Source organism: Lactuca sativa, chromosome 9 (genome assembly GCF_002870075.4).
Source record: "Lactuca sativa cultivar Salinas chromosome 9, Lsat_Salinas_v11, whole genome shotgun sequence".
In the NCBI taxonomy this organism is placed as follows: domain Eukaryota; kingdom Viridiplantae; phylum Streptophyta; class Magnoliopsida; order Asterales; family Asteraceae; genus Lactuca; species Lactuca sativa.
Genome location: NC_056631.2, coordinates 179327407 through 179349796, shown reverse-complemented (window position 1 = coordinate 179349796; position 22390 = coordinate 179327407). Strand labels below are relative to the sequence as shown.

General features: G+C 31.9%; 2 protein-coding genes across 2 annotated transcripts; one reads left to right on the top strand and one right to left on the bottom strand.

Moving 5' to 3' along the window:
• The first annotated feature begins 2174 nt into the window (after positions 1-2174).
• Positions 2175-3906, top strand: LOC111916884 (transcription factor TCP4). Its single transcript, XM_023912540.2, has 2 exons — positions 2175-3572; positions 3659-3906. Exon 1 carries the CDS (start codon positions 2476-2478, stop codon positions 3535-3537), a length of 1062 nt encoding a protein of 353 aa, XP_023768308.1. The 5' UTR covers positions 2175-2475; the 3' UTR covers positions 3538-3572; positions 3659-3906.
• A 7011-nt stretch (positions 3907-10917) lies between these two features.
• Positions 10918-17947, bottom strand: LOC111916864 (protein IQ-DOMAIN 10). Its single transcript, XM_023912520.3, has 3 exons — positions 17728-17947; positions 11613-11729; positions 10918-11516 (listed from the first exon to the last, which is right to left on the bottom strand). The coding sequence occupies exons 1-3, from the start codon at positions 17809-17811 to the stop codon at positions 11304-11306; spliced, it is 414 nt and encodes a 137-aa protein (XP_023768288.1). The 5' UTR covers positions 17812-17947; the 3' UTR covers positions 10918-11303.
• Positions 17948-22390: the final 4443 nt, after the last annotated feature.

Genomic DNA, 22390 nt, shown 5'->3' with positions numbered 1-22390 from the left:
CATGTAATTATATATTTTACTTATTTATCGCAAGTGAAGATGTGATGTAAAATTTGATTATACAGAGATGATCAAATATTAACTTAAACAAAACTTAGAAACAAATATAATTTTTTGAAAAGAAAATTTGAATGATAAAACCTATTTTAAAAGGTTTTATAGACTATTTACACACAACAATGATTAATCTATGAGAAAGTATTTCTTTTAACGACATGCAATTGAAAGTTTGAGAGATTCGAATTTTTTCAAACGCATCGCAATATCATCTTTAGTGTGATATCTTTTAGGCTAAGATGAATGGTAACATGCTTATACGGCTATAAGGAGTCATTCACTAAGCATGCTCGCTACCAAGTCGTTAAGCTCGCAACACACCGCCCCCTAGCACACGTGAGGGGGCTCGCCACCAATAACTTGTTAGGATCTTAGCGAGAGGAAAGTGAAAGAGTCAGAGGGATTTGATTGGGTATTTGACATTTGATTGTTGACTCTAAAACACAATTGACCATCAAATATTTTTAGTGTTTTTTCTTCTAAAGGAAATATATAAAATATACTTTCAATATATATAAATTGACCATATTTTAAACAAAACCTTTCATTTTTTTTTTTTGAAAAAACAACTTTACTTTTTTTTTTTTTTTTTTTTTTTTTTTTTTTTTTTTTAAATATAGTATTTTTTTTGCTTTTAAAATTCAAATTTTAAAAATCTATTTCAACTAATATAAATAATCATTCACCTTTTATAATCTAATTAAGTTTTAATTTATTGTAAAATTTTCAATTTAATATGAAATGTTTGTGTTTTAAAAAAATATAACTTATTTAATGTTAATTATTTGTGTTGTAAAAAAGAATTTATTTAATATGAAATGTTTGTATATTAAAAAATATAATTTATTTAAGTTTGAAAAAAAAATCAAAGAGTATTAAGGGTGATACCACTTCCTAAGAAATGATAAGAATAAGATGATAGTGAAATGGTACACACAAAAATAACATGATAATAAAAAAAATGACATGACAAGGTGTTAACAATATTAACATAAGTACTAAAATACATTATCACATTACTTTTTTACCTTTCTTTATTTTAAAAATATCTTTTCTTACCAAATTCATAAAAAAAATTTATATATACTTTGCGGGTAAACGAGCAACAAGTTATACCGTAACCTTTTTATCAAAAAATTAAAAAAAAAAAACACAAATAAAAAAAGAACCAATTACCCACACATATTCTCTCCAACTTCTCCCCTCTCTCCTCGTGTTGCAGAAACAACGAGGATGGCTCGATGCATGCCCGTAACGTATTCTAGGGGTGGTGTACAATGTGCCAAACAAGCTTCGTGTTCTCCTTGACGAGGGCTTGGCGAGGTCGATTCCTTGTAGTCTAAACATCATCAACTACACTCTAAATTAAATGTTGGTTTAAGTAAACAATTAAAAGAGAAAATCATCATAATTTGTTGTCGACTTTTATCAAGAATTAGTTAAAGGGAAGAAAAACAAAGCAAATTATAGACACTAGTTGCTCATCAAAAAGGACCAGAAGCTTTAGTGCTAGAGTACTCCCCCTCCCCCCAACACAGAGGGATCACAAGAATCTTTATGGTCTTATTCTGAATTTCCTGCCACCCCTCTCTCTCTCTCTCTCTCATCTCCAAACCAATCTTCTCCACTTTCATTATTCCGCCACTACCACCACCATTACCATTACCATGATCATCACCACCACCACCATCACCACTTGGTGTATGTGACAATTGCATTCTCCGAAAATAAACCCATTCCCTCACTCTACAAAGCCTAAGCTTTCTCTCTCCTCCTCCCCACCACCATCTACCAAATCACCTGTTCATATTTAAGTGTGTACAGTTTGTAGTGTCAGAATTGGGCATCCCCAAAATAGTTTATTAAACTCACCAAAAAGCCTGCTGTTAAAAGCTGTTTGAGAAGGTGGAGATGGGTTAGGCTACAATTTAGGGAGGTCTACTTTTTTTTTTTTAATCTATCTCTGTGTGTGTATGTGTGTGCTGTTATGGAGTTTGATTATGGGCTGAATTGCAGACACTTTACGGCGATGCAGTTGCAGGATCAGTTTTTTTCTGACTTCTTGCAGAGATTAATCGAAATTTATAGCGAATTTGATCAAAGTGAAGAAAGTAGTTCGTGTTTTGTTTGAGTTTTGTGTTTTCGTTTCCAAAGGGTCTGAGTCTGGATTCTCAGAGGAATTATCTGGATTTTTACAAGAACAGCTTGAATCAGAATCAAGAACTGTTGGATTCACGATATGTAGCGGAAGAAGAGGAAGATAATCAAGGGTTTCGAATTGGGTTGCATGGGTTTCCGTTTCACGGTGGATTAGCTGGGGAGGCGGCGGCGGCGGCGGTGCAACCTCTGCTTCCGCCGCAGAAGAAACGGTCGTATTTGTTTTCTTTGGTGGAAGACGAAAATGCAACGGATGAGAAAATGGGAGGAAGTTATCAGTACGAACATCAAGAACTCTGCCGGCGGCAGTCACCGGTGGGTGGGTCGTCGAGATTGGGGTTGAGAAACTCCGGTGGCGAAATTGTGGAAGTTCACGGTGGTCACATTGTACGGTCAACTGGTCGGAAAGATAGACACAGTAAAGTATGCACCGCGAAAGGACCGAGAGATCGCCGTGTCCGCCTCGCCGCCCACACTGCCATCCAATTCTACGACGTACAAGACCGCCTGGGGTACGACCGTCCGAGCAAAGCCGTCGACTGGCTTATTAAAAAAGCCAAAACCGCCATTGATGAGCTCGACGAGCTTCCGGCCTGGAAACCCACTTCCACCACCGCCGCCACAAATTCAACTTCAATTTTGAATTTTGAACAACACCCAAATGATTGCATTATTGATAATCAAATGAGTAACGCTCAAAATTCAAGCTTTTTACCTCCATCTCTTGATTCAGACTCCATAGCTGATACGATTAAGTCGTTTTTTCCGATGGGTGGTTCCTCAACACCGCACAACAGTAACTCGTCGGCAATGCAATTTCATCAGAGCTTCTCACCGACGGATTTTCTTTCAAGAAGTAGTAATCAAACTCAAGATCTAAGACTCTCTCTTCAATCATTCAAAGATCCGATGCTTCACCACCACCACCACCACCAACAGACCGAAGAAGGTAACAGTATGTTTCTAGATGGCTCCGGCTGGCCGGAAAGAATGGTGGGTTGGGGCGGTGGTGCTTCCGGTGGCTTTCCCTTCAGTTCGCCGCCAACACAAACAACGCCGTTCCTACAGAATGATTTGTTTAATAACAATTCTCAGAGGGGACCCCTTCAGTCCAGTAACACATCTTCAGTTCGTGCTTGGATCGACCAGCCACCGTTCGTCGGCGCTGCGGCAGTTGACCACCCGTCTTCTATGTCCGGTTTCACTTCCGGCGTAGGTGGGTTCTCTGGGTATCTTATTCCGGCACGTATTGAAGGTGAACAAGAGGAAGACGACGGCATCTCTGATAAACCGTCCTCTGCTTCCTCTGATTCTCGCCATTGATTCACCTTCATTCTTTATAATCTTCTCTAGAACAGGTATAAATCTCAAACACCCATTGAAATTTTACTCGCTATTTATCGTAAAATCAATCTGATTACCGTGGAATTTGCAATAACTACAGGATCAATTACAGTTTTACGAAAACAGAGGATAAAAAAGATGATTCAGCTTCACAGAGTCAAATCAATGGCCGCTACTACTACTTTTTCAAGATTTTTGTATTTTGTTTTAATCGAGCATATGTTTAACTCTAAACTCCATGCTAAATTATTTTTGAATTACATCTGCTCTTAGTTTATGTACGCTAATTGGGATCGAAATTAATACTCTGCTAAAACAGAGCAATATATATGTTTTGATTATGCATTCTATTCTTCACCAAACATAGATAACATATTCTTGATAGTTTTCCGACACAAAATTGACCACTTTGGTGATTGATTGAAGCCATAAGATAATGTTGGGATGTTGCTCTTTTTTTAATGATTGGTCAATTGGATCTCTGTACACTAGTTGATAAACTGAAAGAAAAAGCTTTGTTTTTGTTTGCGGATTTCGGATCTTTATCGTGTATATCCTATTTATAAGTATTCTTCAATTGGTAATTTATAGAGTCTAATAACGATTATCAAAATCCATAAAAAGAATGTGATGAAAAAAGAGTCATGATCGTTAATCTCATCTTTCACATCGACATTATGAGAGCATTCATAAGCTTGAAATGGGTATTTGGATTGGAATTTGCGAATTTGGATTGTTAGGCAACTTAACTATTGTATTTTGTTATCAGTTAATTTAGGTAAAAAATACTGTTCTTTTTCTTAATTTAAGGTAATAAACTTATGTTTTTATTACTAATTAGATCATTAAACAAACATTTTCATATTTATTATGTCACAACATTTATAGTTGTTTAAAATAGTAGATTTGGGTAATTGCTTACCTAATAGATGATGATTTTGATAATGCTATTAATTAATGTATCTAGAGGGCATACATATGACATTTATAGATTTTAAGTTGAATATAATACTAAACTAGTCATTAAAGTGTTAAATTAATACACACTTTATTACTCATAAATCTATATTTTTTTTAAACAATAAATATATTAAACTATTTTTAAATTATTCGTCCATAAGGAACTTAATATTTACATAAACTTTTGATATACCAAGTTTAGTAACGCTGTTAAACTATATATTTTATTTCAACTAGGTAATTGGATTAACATTTTTACACACCGACCAAATAGCTTGTTTTCCTAAGTATAGTAACTTAATTGACAAAAAAAAAATTATCTTGTTATCCAAATTAACAAAATTAAGATGGCACACCACATAACATTATGGAAGTCAAATTAATCCTTGTTGTTAAGACTAAGGTGTTGTTTGTTTTTTTGAAGCCAAAATGTCTGTAGTCTGCGAACCACATCTACAAGCCTCTGCGACAGAAGAGGTGGACCAAATGTCTGCAGTCTCCAATAAGACGACTGTTTGTTTTTAACGTCTGCAGCTGTTGAAATAAATTAATTTTTCAAACTTAATTTCATGTCATAAAGATTAAAAATGCATTTTCAGCAAAAAGAGAAAGAAAAAAAAACTGGTGGTCTTTTTTTTTTTTTTTTGGTTAAAATGAAGTCTGAAGACCTTTGAAGACAATGGCCCCATGTCTGCGCCAGGAAGACCTCGCGCAGACGTTTTTTAGTCTGCGCACTTCCAAAAAACAAACACTCTGCGAGGACATATGTCTGCGTGTTGTCTGCGCGACACAGACAAAAATGGTTGCGCAGCTCTTCACAAAAAAAAAACAAACAACCCCTAACTTGTATTACTTGAAAACTGTTCAATTCTTATTTTTCCATATCAATTCTAAAATACCTTTTCAAAATTATTATAGAACATGTCATTTTCAAAGCTTCATTTATTGATGATAAACAAAACCGGACCGGTCCCATTTCATGGCGGTTGTAACCTCGGCACGCGGTGGCTAGTGGTCCATGGAAATGGATGGTATCAAATGCCACGAAGCTAAATAATTTAAATATCAAGAACTTTGATTCGTGATTAAAGTAGGATGATGAGGAGTCTTGGAGGCAAAGGGAAATTGAATGTGCATTAAGAAGAAGTACTTAAAGGTACAAACATGAAAATGTGTGTCATTATTGCAATGTGGTTGATTCATGTGAAGGACTCTTTTGTTTTCTTTAAGGGTTCTCTTTTTTCTTTCGTTTGTGTTGGTTTCTTTGGAGATGGAGACAATTGCTTTATGGGTGTAGCTAGTTTCTTTATAATTGACTAAGACAACTCAATTCAACTAGATTAAGTATTTCATATAACTTGTCGTGAAGGCCAAGTTGACAAATCACTCGAGATTTAATATACTTTCGTATAGAAGACTCAAGTTTGATCCGTATTTATGTGAATAAGCAATGCCCATCCTTCCAAAGAAGAGTATCTATTTTTATTAAAGAGCGCATTTCACATAAATAGTTGAAATATATAGACCATGCAAAAGGTATATGATAATTAATAGTGGCTAATCACATGACTAAATACTAATCGTATCCACTTTTAGTAGCAAATGGCAGCGTATAGTAGAACCATTAAAACAATTAACGATTCTTGAATTCATGTTTTGTTGAGTCATTGATATTTATAGAAACTTGAGCTTGTAAGTGGACGACCCAATGCCCCGTCAACCACTGGATTTTATAAAAGCTAGAAATAAAGAAACAATTACAAAGTATTTATACTCGCACTAAAGTCCTTTCTAGTCTCTCCTACGAATCCCATCTACCCTGTCATCAGCTGTTGAAGGACCTCTACTAATGTTAGTTAACTACTCCGCGAATACAATTACATGCGACAAAGCTTAGATAATCCTTCGACTAAAAGACTCAAACCTATAACGGTTAGATTCAAACAAGAGTTGTGCAATAAGGCCAAGTCAACCACTCTAAGATTATTTAACCTTTAATACATGTAACTTAACATATTCATGCGATAGCCAACTTACATCAGTATGAGTTCTACAGAGCACAAAGCAAGCAACATTCGAGCATCTAGAACTAAATGCATCACATAAACAGGTAGTCCTACCTCAGAAGTGATGGGTTATGTTGGTTACAAAAAACAATGCTCTAAATGGAAAACATTTTAACCATTAAATGATTAGGGCACATGCAACCTAAGAAGGATCTATGTCTTTCACATAAAGGCAACATACTATATATCAAACTACAAAATTTTCTAACAAAATTTTGAATTCATTAGTAAGAATACATACCTTGTTGGTTGTTGAAGTAAACAATCAAGAATCGTTTTTGTTGATCTTTTGGAAGCAAGCACCACAAGCATCGTGCCTCTAGTGGTTCACACCCAACACAAATAAGAAGGATATTGAGGAGAGTGGAGGGAGGAGATCAGAAATTCGGCCAACCCATAGGGGATGATGAGTGCCTAAAATGCTAGGGGTTGGCCTCCTTATATAGTGCAGCCAGGAAATCCTAGATAAACCCAAAACAAATATAATAATATTATCTTGAATTGAGTAATTACCTAGCTTCCTAATTATCCTCCAAGGATAATTCTAGAAACCCTAAATCCTATAAAAACTGTCCACCCTATGTGTGGAAGGTTCTGGAGCCTTTTGCTCAACTATTGAACAATTACACTTTAGTCACTACACTTTTAATTAATTCTTTTAATCACAAAATTAATTCCAATTAATTTCTGATTAAACATTAATTAAGTATTAATATTTCTAATTAATATATTATTTTCATAATATATTAACAAATTATTTATTTCAATTTATTAATCAAATAATAAATCAACCTCTCTCTCCAAAACATCCTGTCCTATTGCTAGGTTTGAGGGCAACCCAAAAGACTGTGCTACTATCAATTCAAGTTTATATCAATTATAGTTATGATCTTAGACACCTAATTCAACAAGAAGCTCCTGAAGATCTCAAATCTCTGGCATGCATCACTACTAGCCCACACAACATGCATAAAGGCATCTCTCTTAATCAAGCATCCTACCATGCAACACTGAACATATCCTTAGCCTTAATCTAGCATGCAATTCTCATATACTCACATTAAACATCAATCATAAAACATGCATGGGTATTTTGTGAAACACTTACTTGAGCTCGGTTGATTGCATGCATCACACTCTCCTTTATTTTAAAAACTTTCTTAGAAAATCATTTTCTTTTAGAAAATTTTACCAACTCCTCAATTTGAGTTCAAGCACACCCGAGAGTGTGCATGAATCCCTCAAACCAAGGATCTGATATCAACTTGTAACGTCCCAAATTTCAACCCAATTTTTTCGATTAAAACTTTAAGTATTTATTTAAATCACAATTGAAAGATCTTAAAACATTTATCAGAGTATCATTAAAAGTTATCAAGTATATAAGTCCCCCATTGATGCGATGCAATCGAGCTGTGCCCCTTCTTTAATATAAGAACACCCGAAACATGTAAACCACAAATCGTAAGCACAAAGCTTAGCGAGTTCCCCAAAATACCACACATAACACAACATAATAAACAGATATAGGTTATCAGCAAACCTGGAGACTACCCGAAGTATCAGTGGGAAAACAGCACGCTTGGTAGGTTATCAGCAACCCTGGAGACTACCTAAGGTCTCAGTGGGCAAACAGCATGCCCAATGGGTTATCAACAACCTTGGAGACTATCAACTGTCTCAGCATACACAATATCACATATAATAATAACAAAAAATAAGACCCAACTGATCAACACATATATATACATACAACTATACAAGAGTCACAAAGACAACAAGCATCCTAAATCCGCTGGTAAATCCGCTAGTAACCAAATAACTGCTCGGGTCGTTGAACTGGATAAACTCGCACCAACTAATAATAAATACAAACCTAATCAATAATTAAGATATTACCCCATGAATGATCCTATTATTCCGAGAATAGGAAAAAGACATTTCGCCCCAAATAAGTCCAACCCAATCCATAGTTGACCTAAAGTCATCAGGTCAACAAAAGTCAACGGTGGACCAATGACTGAGTATGCCCTGCGTACTCAATCTACACCCAACGTACGACATCTTTGGCCAATACGCGTTGTGTACGAGCTGGGTATGACGAGCGTACTCCACATCAGCCCAAACTCATCGTGAAGGGCTCTAATGGTTAAGTCACTAAGTCCACTTCTCAGAGTTGATCCCAAATAATGTCTTAACCTATAAAGTCTCTGACTTTAAGTATTTTCATGACTAAAGAGGGCTCAAACCTCAAAACTCTAACTTCCACAACACTCAAGGACACTTAAATCCTGCATGGGCCAAAGGAAATGGTCAAGCAACCATTTTTATGGATCAAAGCACTCAAAAACATCTAAAAGGATAGCCAAGAAGCTCCGAAGTACCTCATACTCACAAAAGTCCAAGATTTTAGGAAAAAAGTTCATAAATACCCATCTAAAGAGATCTAGAAAGAACATCAGCAAGGTATGGACTTTATACCTTCAAAAGATGCACAAGTTGAAGGAGTTTCTGGATCTACAAGCTTGCAAGCAACACCACCTTCTTTAAAGACCTTATTCCTCAACAAGAATGCACAAAAATCACCAAAAGACTCCAAGATCTTCACTCTCAAGGCTAGGGTTCGATATTAGGGCTTAAAGGGAGTGAAGACTGATTATGGGAGGTCGAAGGGTCAGATAATGTGCTTAAATAGGGGTAAAACCCTAAAAATTAGGGTTTGGCATCAGCTTGCGTACGCCCAACGTACTCCTAGTACGCCGAACGTACTAGGTTAGACTCCGTGATCATATCTCGCCTAGTACGCCCAATGTACACCCTGTACATCTAGCGTAATAGGCTCAACCTAAAAACCCTCCTAACTTCAAATGGCCATAACTTCTTCATTCTAACTCCGATTTTGACAATCTTTATATCTATAGAAAGGTGATGAAAAGCCTCACAATATCATCTAGATATCTTGGACTAAAAACTTCTCGAATAAAATCCATATTTCATGTACGGATCCCAACTTATGACTTTCCCTTTTCTACTCTTCGGCCTAAAACAAAATTCAAAGATTTGATCTCCTAACCATCATTACCTCCTTCTCAAGCACTAAATTCGCCTCCTTAAGACCTCAAAGCTTTTACAAAATCGATTTCCGACCCACGACCCTGAATCACCGAATGAACCATAACAGGGTGTTACATGATGGCTACACTCCAAGAACAAAAATTTATCATTTAAAGCCAGTAAGTCTCATGTTCATAATATAAAACACCGATTATTTGCTAATAGTAGAATGAATATAAATTCAACAAATATTCTCGAAACTACACAAATTTCTAGTTTGGTATTTTGCCAACACATCTAAGGGTTATTATCTACACGCTCGATTTACTCTTACACATTCAGAAATTATGGTGTTACAATCTCTCATCCCTTTAAAACATTTCATCCTCGGAATCATAAGTGAGGGCACTTTAGTCTTAACTCCTTCCCACATTCCAAATACATGACAACACCTCTACATCTTTTGTAACATAATACATGGATACATCAAGAATTCTCTCTAAGTTTTTTTTAATAACTCTAGATAGTAGGTACTAATTAGCTACAAGGAGTAACCAGTAATTGAGCAAAATAGATTGACACATTTTCTTTTTCATTTTGAGAGAGAGAGAGAGAGAGAGAGATTTGTAAGTTAGTTATAAATAGAGAGATAGACTTAGGGTGTTAGGCCTTACGGTATACGTGGCCATGGTTGTGCACACCATTCCCGGTTCCACGATCGTGCCGTTTCGTGATGCGTCATATGGGAAGTAACAAACAAATAAGGAAGAAGCTTGAGGCATTACCAATGGGGACGAGTGTGGGTTTTCTCACCCAATCTCATTCTTCTCCATGTTCATATCTCTTCTTCATGAAGGTGGTTCATGTTACATGTACACAACAAGGAGATGGTGGTGAGGTGAAAGGAGATGACGTAGGGATTATACCTCATGGCCTCAAACGAAAGATGATTTATTATTAATCAAATATTTTTTATAATTATTTATGAAATCAAAATGATAATATAACTGATAGTAAAACCATAAAATTAGAGTTTTGGTAAATCTTAATAAAAAAAAAGTAGGAATGATTTTGATGAAAAAAAATCAGCAATGTTTTTCCTATAAAATTGGTGGAAAAACAATGTTTCTTTTATTTATATATTTATTTATTTTTGTTATTTACATTTGAAAATATTATATGATTGTTATAAATTAGAATTTTATATATAAAACAATATTAAATAAGTAATAAAATAAATAAATTAGTAAAAATAATTATTTAAAATTTAAATACAATAAAGGATGCGAAATGAGCTATTTTTGAATTAAAAGGATTTATATGTACAAAACTTAAAAGTAAAATAAGCATTCAATAGATTTATCAATGAAAAAAACAAAAAGAAAATAGCAACTCTATTAATTATTCATACAAAAAAGATACTTCCAATAAAGATGCTTTTAAAGTTTAGAATATCATTTACAAAACTGAAGAATGTCATAGAAACCTTCCAAAATCAATTAAAATTACTTTTGGTTCCAAAAAAAAAATTAAAATTACTTACAATAAAATATAAACAAATAAATCAAAAAGCATAAATAATTCACACCCATTCACTATGTACTACCGAAAGGGACATGTCATGAAAACACCAAACATGCGATCTCTTTCATACGCAATAACTTATTAATTATCTGATTTTTCATTTCCAACCTCTATCTTTGTTCTTTCACATGGTTTCTTCGGTTGTCTGGTCTTTAGTGAAACAATGGGCCGAACAACAACATGAGCCTCTAATCGATATACCGCAATCCATCGTTCAGTCCATTTCCAACCCCAATTTTCTTTGCTTAGATCATAATAAGCTTGGCCAAAATATCGACTTGAATTAGCCCTCCACTATATAAAATCATCATAACATAAATTTAGTTTCATTGATTTCAAAACAAAAAAAATTCATAAAGACGTGATTTTTTTTTTTTTGTGAGGATATACTTGATGAGAAAATGCATATGCTAATGCTCGTTCACGTTTGTTATTTGCTTCCTCTCTTTGTTGTATCCTCCTGAATGTGGTTTCCACCATTGTCTTAGGCCCATCACACCATTTCATCTGTTAAATGGCATTGTTAAAGAATGGAAAATCTTATCACCTATTATTATGACATGTTTTTCAAAAGTTATTATGAATGTACAAGCTCTTGTAAAGAGCTTTTTCAATTAGTGTTTTTGTCTTTTATTTATTTGAATGTAACTTTAAAACGGACCAACTTATATAAAAATCAATAAACTTATATAGATCAAATTGGGTAAGTGTTATAAATAATTTGATGAAAAAGCTCTACTATCATGAAGATGTATTAAGGCATATAAAATTGTTTGAGTTGAGAGTTGAGATGTTATGAAAAAATTTAAGGAAAAACTCTTGATAGATCATCTCTAATTTTTTAGATCATGAAATACAAAAATTCAAATAGTGTTTATCTATGACCCTATTCTATTTAATATTTTTTTATCCAAAAAAATACATTCCCAATATATTCTTCTGTAACTTATATTAAATGGTGAAAGACACACTTATATTAATTAGCTTCTAATAAACATGTATTTTTAAAAAAAAATTATTGTAAAAAATATAAATTATATTATCTTAAAATTCTAACAAATTGTTCCTATATTATGGAACACTTTTAAATCAAAATTTATTAAATAAAAAACTACATTTATAAAACACTTTAATATATATATATATATATATATATATATATATATATATATATATATATATATATTATGCATTAATATCATACATACATTTGACAAAAAGGTACACTTTATACATTGGAATAAATTTTCCATAAATTATCAATTCATATATGGTAAATTGAAGTAAATATTTTTATCTTTTTTATATCAAACATTAAATTGTGAAATTGATTATCTTCATCCATCGTCGCATCAGACTTCTATTAACCACACTTCTTTCGCAAGTAATGTGCATTAATTGAAGCTATCACATTTCAATTTTTGAAAATTATATTTAAAATTTATATGAATTCGAGACAACAATGTTAAACTTTATATTTATACCTTGATAAGTTTGGCTCTTGCTAGTGACTTGCTAGTGAGTGCCTTTTAATAAAAATTGCCGGTTTCAAAAAAAATAAACTTTATATTTATAACTAGCTAATATCATTCAATATTAAACATGATATTATAAGTTATAGTTATTACATTTAAATTATAACTAGTATTCAAAAGTAAATTAAAAATGTATAAACATAAAAAAGAATTTAATTTACAATCAAAACTTTTATTCCTAAAAGAATATTATTACTTGATAGAATGAGTAATACTATTTATTTACCAAAATAGATAGAAATATTAAATGGGCTCAGAGAGTAATGAATTTGGAAATAAAGTAAAAAATGAATTTGGATAAAAAGCAAGTTTAGGAAGTGGATCGAAAATTCTAGTAAATCACAATGGTTTTTTGTGGGTCCCATCTCCGGCCATCGTTCTTCCCTCTTTCTATCTCTATTTATCATAAATTAGGTTATAACCCGTGTGCTACACGGTTAACTAAGTAAAACAATATAAAGATTTAAAATCGTAATCATTAATCATACATTTGGAAAACTGTTATTTTTATATATAGTTTCATGTTTTGTCTGAAATCTATCATCTTTATTTTTAAATAACATGTAAAATGGTTTCAAAATATCAATTAAAAATCACAATGTTATACAATGAAATATAAAATCCAATAGACAGAAAATAAGGTGATGTGAAGAAACATATATAAAATGGTTTATATTTAGACGTATTACAGAAATAGTCAATGGTTATAATTATACTGGAATTATAGATACAATACCAAGTTTTAACTATAAATAAATTACAAAAATGGTCCACGTTTATACAATTGACAAAAATGGTCATTGGTTTTAATTGTAAAGATAGTCAATGTTATAAATTTATTCATAATATGTAAAAAAGAAATAAGAATTTATTAAAATGATTACTTGTATCTAGCATTAGTCCAAGACAAAGTAGATTGCTATTTATTATATTTATATGGGTTGACAACTTAAACTAACATAAATAATAATAATAAACGATTTGCTATAAAAGAATAGACAAAGAAAATGTATATAAGAAAAAAAAAATTAGTTTGTAAATCGGCATTTTATGATGGAACCAAGTTATAACCATAAAATTTTGGTAGACACATGACAATAGCCACAATCGTATAGGAAAATAACCTAATGTTTTACTAACAATCCAAAACGTAAGGTAATCCAAATACATAGTATATTATTTTATTTTTCATTTTAAGTGGGTAGAATTAAGAAAAAGAAAAAAATAGTAAGAATGACCAAATTGACCAAAGAGATCATTTTGACTAAAATGAAAAATAAATGGGCCAGAGAGTAATGAATTTGGAAATAAAGTAAAAAATGAATTTGGATAAAAAGCAAGTTTAGGAAGTGGATCATAAATTCTAGTAAATCACAATGGTTTTTTGTGGGTCCCATCTCCAGCCATCGTTCTTCCCTCTTTCTATCTCTATTTATCATAAATACCACATCCGTCCCAAATTGATAGTCTATTTTTGACTTTTGAAAATTTTTTCTTCAACTTTGATCTTAAATATTTTTGTTTTTAATAGATAATACTTGATGCAAAATATATGAATGGATTGTATTTTAAATGTTTGTTCATTTTTATAAGTTTTATCAAGTAATATATAACACAAATAAAAATATTTAAGGTCAAAGTTGAAGAAAAAAGACTTCAAAAATCAAAAGTGGACTATCAATTTGGGACGGAGGGAATACCATTTTCTAAGACCATCCAAAGCTACCGCTATAAATTATACAATTTTTAGGTAAAAATCTCTTAAAAACTATTTTCAATTCCAACTGCATACTAAAAAAATAACTTTAAAAATATATTTTAACATTATAATTATAAAATAATATTTTCTTTAATATTATATGATTTCATTTAACTTAATTATTATAATATATAAATTACTAATAATAATAGTATTAATTGATAAAATAATGGATTATGGTATGCTTGTTAAAGTTTGTGATATGATGAAATCATAATGTATTAATTATTTGATTTTGCTAAACTATTAAAATTATAGATATATAACAAACGAGTATTTAATATAGTATCTAGGTTAGTTCCAAAAAAAATAAATAATAACACTAATGATTTCTTATTATTATAAAATGGATAAAATTGAATATATATATATATATATATATATATATATATATATATATATATATATATATATATAGGGGTGATGAATAGTCCTACACCATTTTGCTGTCTTACCATAGCATTACACCAAATTGCCGACCATTATGGCATTATACAGATCCATTGTAGGAAATTGAGCCTGCAAAACACAAGTTTGCAGATCCGTCGAAATTGCTCTAAGATTGGTGAAAATCTACTGGAGTTGATATTGGTTTACGCGGTCATCTCATTTTTTTTTTTTTTTTTTTTGGGAACCAACTCCCATCTTCAGAAAAAATCATCAAAATGTGTTCTATCTTATATAATAAGGCTATTCAGAATGGAGTATAAACGCATGTGTGAAGTTGGCTTGGCATCCCAAGGGACGAGTGAATATCGTCCCAACGTCCGGTGGCTTGGCTGTGGAGTCTCTGCAAAGGCAGATGAAGACGGAGCTTGCTATTGGTTGGCTTCTTTTTTTTGACCGTTTGGAGCATTCGGAAGCAATTAAAAAAAAAACTCTTTTTAAAGGTGTGAAATATGTAGGTATTTCAAGTGAGGAAGATGAAAGCTAGGTGTCTATTTAATTCAAGAAGAGAACATATTTTTCAACAATTGTTAACTATGGTCTCTTAAGTTTGGGTCAAAAGCACAACAAACCCCATCTCTAATTTCCTTCTAAAACAAATTTTTAAAATTTACGAATTCCATCCTAGATTATTATTATTATTATTATTATTATTATTATTATTATTGTTGTTGTTGTTGTTGTTGTTGTTATTATTATTATTTTCTATGTTTTTATGTTTTTTTTAGTAATTTATGTTTAAATTTCTATGTTTTTTTTAGTAATTTAGGTTTTAAATTTGAGATATTTAATGAGGTTTTAAGTAATGTAAAATATTTATTTACGTTTATTAATTATGTTTTTAATTAATCTAATGCACAAAAAAAAATAAAAAGATAAATATTATGGAGTGGTAACCATTTTTAATAGTTAATGAACATGTAGTGAAGTTAATATGACACCGACTAAAAATACCTTTTTAGTAGGTTGGTGATGAACACTGACCTTAGCCTAAAGAGGATTTGAACTCATACATTATGCATTAAAAATAGTTATTGTTAAAAAATAGTATATTGGGTCATATCATTTGTATATTAGTTTCATTATCTTTTAGTTAAGAACTTATAAACAAATAACATGTTTACTGATACTACTTTTGCAAATTTACAATGTTTCTTAGGGTTTTTTCCAAGGTTCTAAATAACGTAAGGCGTGGCTTGGCGGTGAGGTAAAAGTTAAGCCATGACAAGCCTTAGCGAGTCATGACGTTTTTCAAGGTGTGACTATATTATATACATAAAAAGATATAAATCATATAATTATTGAATTTTATCAAATATATGAAGTTTTTAGAAGTGTTATATTAATATCTAATAGGAAAAAGTTAACAAAAACTCATTTATTTTAGGCCCGATAAAAAAACAAAAGAAAAAAAAATTAAAAAAACTCGCGCCATAACGCGATAAGACGCGCATTGACACGTTATTTGGGTGTCACGCTTAACAAACCCGCCTTAAACATTTTCGTAACGGCTACACCACGCCTCGCACCATGGCACGCCTTGAGGCGCGCCATGACGTGCTTTTTAGAACCATGGTTTTTTCACAAGAACAAAGAGTTGTTTTTCAAGAGTCAAGGACGATAATGCAAAAACATAGATAAAAGTCAGGGGTTTGTAGATTCCGAGGGATATGATGGAGTTGGGATTTTAGATTTCGTTGAATTGGTGTATTAAGTTTCCAAAAAGAATTATCAAGGTTATCAAGATCGGGATCCTACATATGATCGTTTTTGGGTTTACAAGATCAAGATCGAGAAATAAACATAATTTTAAAATATAAAAAATATTCAATTTTTTGTTCAAATGTTACAAAAACATTAAAATATTAGTCATAAGTCATAACACACAATTATAAACGATGAATTGGTAAAGGATAAAAGACATAAAATGGTAAAAAAAATCATTTGCAAAAAAAAATAATAATCAAGGGAATATAGGATCGAATCGGACCCCGAAACTACGATCCTACATGCGATCTGTTTACAACCTGGTTCATTTTTCATATTTAGGATCGTAGGATCGTACGATCCTAAGATCAGAATCACGAGTTTGACAACCATGAAAATTATAATTTCGTCGGAGTCTTCAAGTTTCGCTTTTAATAAGGTGGGTGAAAAAAATTCATTTTATATATATATCTATTATGTGGCCGTGTGTGGACAGTGTTATTATATGAGAATAAATAAAAGAATAAGTTGTTTGATAATGTGTATACGTTCAACATCACACAACTATCGTCATTATCATACAATCTCACTAATTTTTATTCATTTTTATTCTCATGTATGGTTTTTCACTCATTTTCATTCTTACAAAATATAATTATCAATAATATATTCTACAGAATGAGAACCATAAAAAAAGGAATTTATAATATATTTATAGACGATTTGGTTAATAGAAAACATAGTTGTATAATTTTACAATATATATATATATATATATATATATATATATATATATATATATATATATATATATATATATATATATATATATATATATATATATATATATATATATATATATATATATATATATATATATATATATATATATAACTTCAAGATTATTAAAAACAAACACCTCTAGAGATTTTGTTTTTTCAGGATTTTAATTATTTCATAACCCAACTCCATTCGATTCCTTCCAAAAGTATTATACTAAACAATCACATCCAAACTTTTAGCGTTAAATATCATGTGGTAGGGATTTAAGTTGTACCTCAAGTTCATGAAGCTTGGCCTCAACTTTCAACCGATCTTCAAGTTTCAACTGCTTTACTCGGCTTTCTTTGACCATGCACATGCGACGACTATTGATTTCCGCCTGGATTTTGCTCCAAAAATGCAATCTTTCAAGAGCAGTAGAAGCTTGTCTAAAGGTAAGTTTATCCTTACATCTCGAGATCCCTTGTAGATAACGTAGCGTTTTCCTTGCCTATCATTAATTTAGTTGTATACAAAACAAGAGTATCATGAAGAAACGTTCTTTTATAACAGAACAATGATATCACTTTCGAAATTCTAACACGGGATACCCTGGATCCTTAGTAAACCCGCAACTGTTTGTGGGTCCCATCCTTATTACATGTACATGAGACCCACAAAATGAAAACAATAAAACACATACCTTATATGCTCGAAATGCACTTTGGATTCGTATAGCGGCTAATTCCTTGGTTCCCATGCTAAGACCTTTAACTTCTCTACTAGAGACAAGAAATCCCAATTCCTTCTCCATTGAATACCCGTTATTTACGCCTTTTGAATCGATGGAATCATGTTGTATCTGTTATAACGAGCATTAAGTGTCCCTTCGGGGACCTCCAATAAAATTGGAACAAGTAAAATAATAAGCACATATATGATCTAGCTTTTCGTATTAAGTTTGTTCTGGTTAAGCCCATGAAGTAAGAAAAGATATAACGTAAATTACGTTCAATTTAAATTTCAAATTACAAAGATGAAAATAAGATCGTATCGGTAAAGCCATTACCTTCAACTTTATGGGCGTATTTTTCTTCTTTCTCTTATTGCGACTTATCATTTTAAACCAATCACAAACACCCATTTATGCCGATGAAATATTGCAAACACCTAGCACAAAACTATATAGTTTAGAAACTACATCAAAAACTTCTGTTGATGCAAATGAATTACACATATGAAGTAATGAAGAATAATAACCTTGTGAACACCACACGGATTATCAACCAAAACAATATAACAAGAAAACTTTGACACACAACCATGCTTGAAGCAAGTCACAAAATGCAAATCATATAAACAACAAAGATTACATAAAACATTTGAGAAATTGCCTAAATTCCAAAAGGCAATTCATTAAGTAATTAACAACAAAGATAAGTAAGATTATATGTGATTAAATACAACAAAAACAATCACAATAAAAGCAAGAATATATATACCTGAATAGCAGTGGTGAAATAGTGAGAAGAAACTGAAAAGGGTACAGAAGATATGGACATTGAATTGAGAAAATGAATAGTTGTAATAGCATGAAAAAGGATGGAAGGAGAAGTGTCATGATCCATGGCTATATTTGGATCAACTTTCACAAAGTGGAATATGGCTTTAAGGTATGGAAGAATTCTCAGAAGTTGACAGATGGACTAGATTTGTAGGTGGAAAGCTTTAAACTCCATGAACCTTCAATTATGAACCCTTTGGAAAATGAAACCTCAACGTAGAATGCTTTGAACAATGAAACAAGCTTTTGTGCAACACTCTTTTTTCTGTTATCCCAGAGACTAAAACAAAGTATTATAAATATATAAGTAGTTTTTTATTTTTGAGAGAAAAATATATACTATTAATTATTTTCTATATGGCCAAATTCCATAAAAATCCGATATATATTTTTTTTGTTTAACCACAAAAGTACTTTTATTTTTTGTTTTAACCACACTTTGCTTTTGTATATTTTTTATAAAATTAAATTAAAGTCTTAATGGCTATATCATAAAAAGAAGAGAAAATTACAAATTACAAAATTACAAATTACTGAACTAGCCAAAACCACTAATTACTTATCAATTTTTAGCCAAAAATTAACATTGTCCCAATATAACTACCAAAACCGTAGATGATTAGGATCACTTACTCTTTCGCCTTAATACCTACGGTTTTGGTTTAAGTATTTTTTTTTTTCATTTTTGAAATTGAAAACAATAGGTTTTTAGAAACCTAAAGTATGCTCTCGAAGGCCTACGGTCTCCCAAACCGTAGATATTTAAAAAAAATACGGTTTCGACAAGGAACCTATGATTTCCGTTTTTTTACTGCTTTATTGTGTTATGGACTACCTATTTGTAGAAGTTAACTCTTTTTTTGCATTATACACTATTTATTTGTAGAAGTTGACTAATTTTTTTAGGTGTTGACAACTATATTGTACTTAGTATATATGAGAAATTTTATATTTTTTAGATTAAAAGTTTATGATTTTTCTTCTTAAGTTTTTTTTTTTCTTTCAAAATTCATAGAATGAGTTCAAACGAGTATTTCTTATTGCTTATCATTGAAGGAAGATGAGAGTTTGTTAATTCCCAACTATCATATGTATGGCCATTGCGATACATTCCGAAAATGTTTTATTACAGTGTTGAATTTTTCGAGACCACTACATTCACTGAATTTGTTTATTTGGTGAAAAACAAGATGTGTATTCCCGATGAATCAAAAGTCAGTCTGTCTTATCAACATCCCGACTAAATGTATTATTGTGCTATTGTTGATGATTGTGATATTAGAAAGTTGATAAAGGTAATAAATAATGTTGGAGGTAAACCCGTGTCTGTGTATATGGTGGTTGAAGAAGGTGTTCGGGGTAACGAAGTTGTTGATAGAGGAAAGACATCTGCAACTAACTTATCCAGCAAAAAAGGGAGCAACACCACAATAGGTAATTTTACAACTCCAAGTAAAAGTCAATATCATAGTGTTGTTGAAAATGTAAACGTGGTGCCAGAACCGGTTATATATGTTCAACCAGAGAATTATAAGTATATCGGTGATAATGATGTTGGTACATATGTTAATGATGTGAGTGCACATCATTACTTTGACGGCAGAAACGACTTTCAATCGTATTTTACAAGGTCTCAGAATGATAGAAGCTGATTCGGTTCCAAAATCCCTTTCATAATTGGATTTTACTGTTCACTTCCAAGCATTCATAATCATTCAGATTTTACTGTTCACGATCCGAGCTTCAGAATATTTTGGAGCACACTATTCATCTGGGTTTCAGAACGCCTCTGTATACTTTTTATTTAAGTGTCTTCCGTCTGGTTTCAAGCTTCAGAATGATTCAGAAGATACTGTTCATTAGTGTTTTTGAATTGTTTTTCTGTTTTTATTTCTTTTTTCAGAAAATCAAAATTACAAAGATATTTTCTTTATTTTTGTTTTTATATCTTTTTCAGAAAAACAAAAATACAAAAATATTTTACTATTGAGAAGCTTTTAGGTACATATTCATCATGATCTCAATTCAGAACGATGGGGCAGGTATAACATTCCGAATCTTTGTACTATCTAAGTGTCCCTAGAAGCATGATTCTGCATGTTAACCCAAACCTTTGAGAATCTATGTTTGAAGCCTTAATGAAACTTTCATTCCGATCGTTTCTTCCCAATTAGGCTAACTAATCACATAAGGCATTGAGCTACCTTACTCTTCTGACATTGAGTTAAGAGTTGACTGCTTAGTCCTTCGTTTGTAGTAGAGGTACACTTTCTTCGGACCCACCTTATAATTTCTCCATCACATTCACTTTCACAATTGTAACCCTTGAGACTTTCAAAAATTACCACTAAGTTTTATGATTACACAACATCTGTGTTTATGATCTTGAAATCGTTATCACTACGATTTAAGTGAAACCCAAAATTCGAAACCTACTTCTGAATTGATGGTGAAGAATTAATATGTTTTAGATTTTTCACCAAAGAATTGACACAAACAACCTTTTGGTTGGTACCTTACAAAGCATAAAAGCTCTCTCTCTCTCTCTCTCTCTCTCTCTCTCTTTTCCAAGTTTTGAGTGATCTTTATGAAAATCTATCGACCCAAGACTAATGATACAATTTATATTTTTCTTGCGATTTCACTACTATCCAGTCACTTATAAGATATTCCAAGCTTACTTGTTTCATTGGCTACACCGGTCAAACAAGTACTTCATTCGGTTTTTTGAACTTATGTTGAGTTTCAGAATTCGATTGAAGCTTTAGCCACCCATATAAGCCTATGAAAAGAAGCCTTTCACTATTTCTTCACAAATAGATGATCGTAATTCAACGAGAAACCACACAAGCACTTACGAGTCTATCTTGACTCCAAAGGAAGAGATCGTTGCCCGGGATCCGACTGCCTTTATGTTAATTTTTAATTGACATCACAGAATTCCCCAGCTATACACTTATTTTATTTCTTTTTCTTTGGCACACTCTTGCACAAAAATCTTTTGATTTTTCCAAGTCTTGTTCTGGTTCCGATTATTTACTATAATTCAGTGACAGGTTGTGGTGATTTGTTATTAATTCCGAAAAAGCAGCTTTGAAACGGCGGTTTCTTGGGGATAATATTTCAAAATTGGGCGCATCATTTTCAATTTCTTGACATCACTTTTGTCAGTTACATGCCGTCCGATGCATGATGACCTATTACACTTTCCCAGACTACTTTTTAGGGATAATGGACTGTCAGTCGCCGATTTTCTCTCACCTATGATGATGTATAAAAAGGGTTTTGACAATTGATTTTCTCTCACCACTATCAAAGATTTCAAAATCTCTCAAGGCGAAAAACCCTCTTTTTCTCTCTCTATTGTTCATCACCGTCTCCACTGCTTCCATGG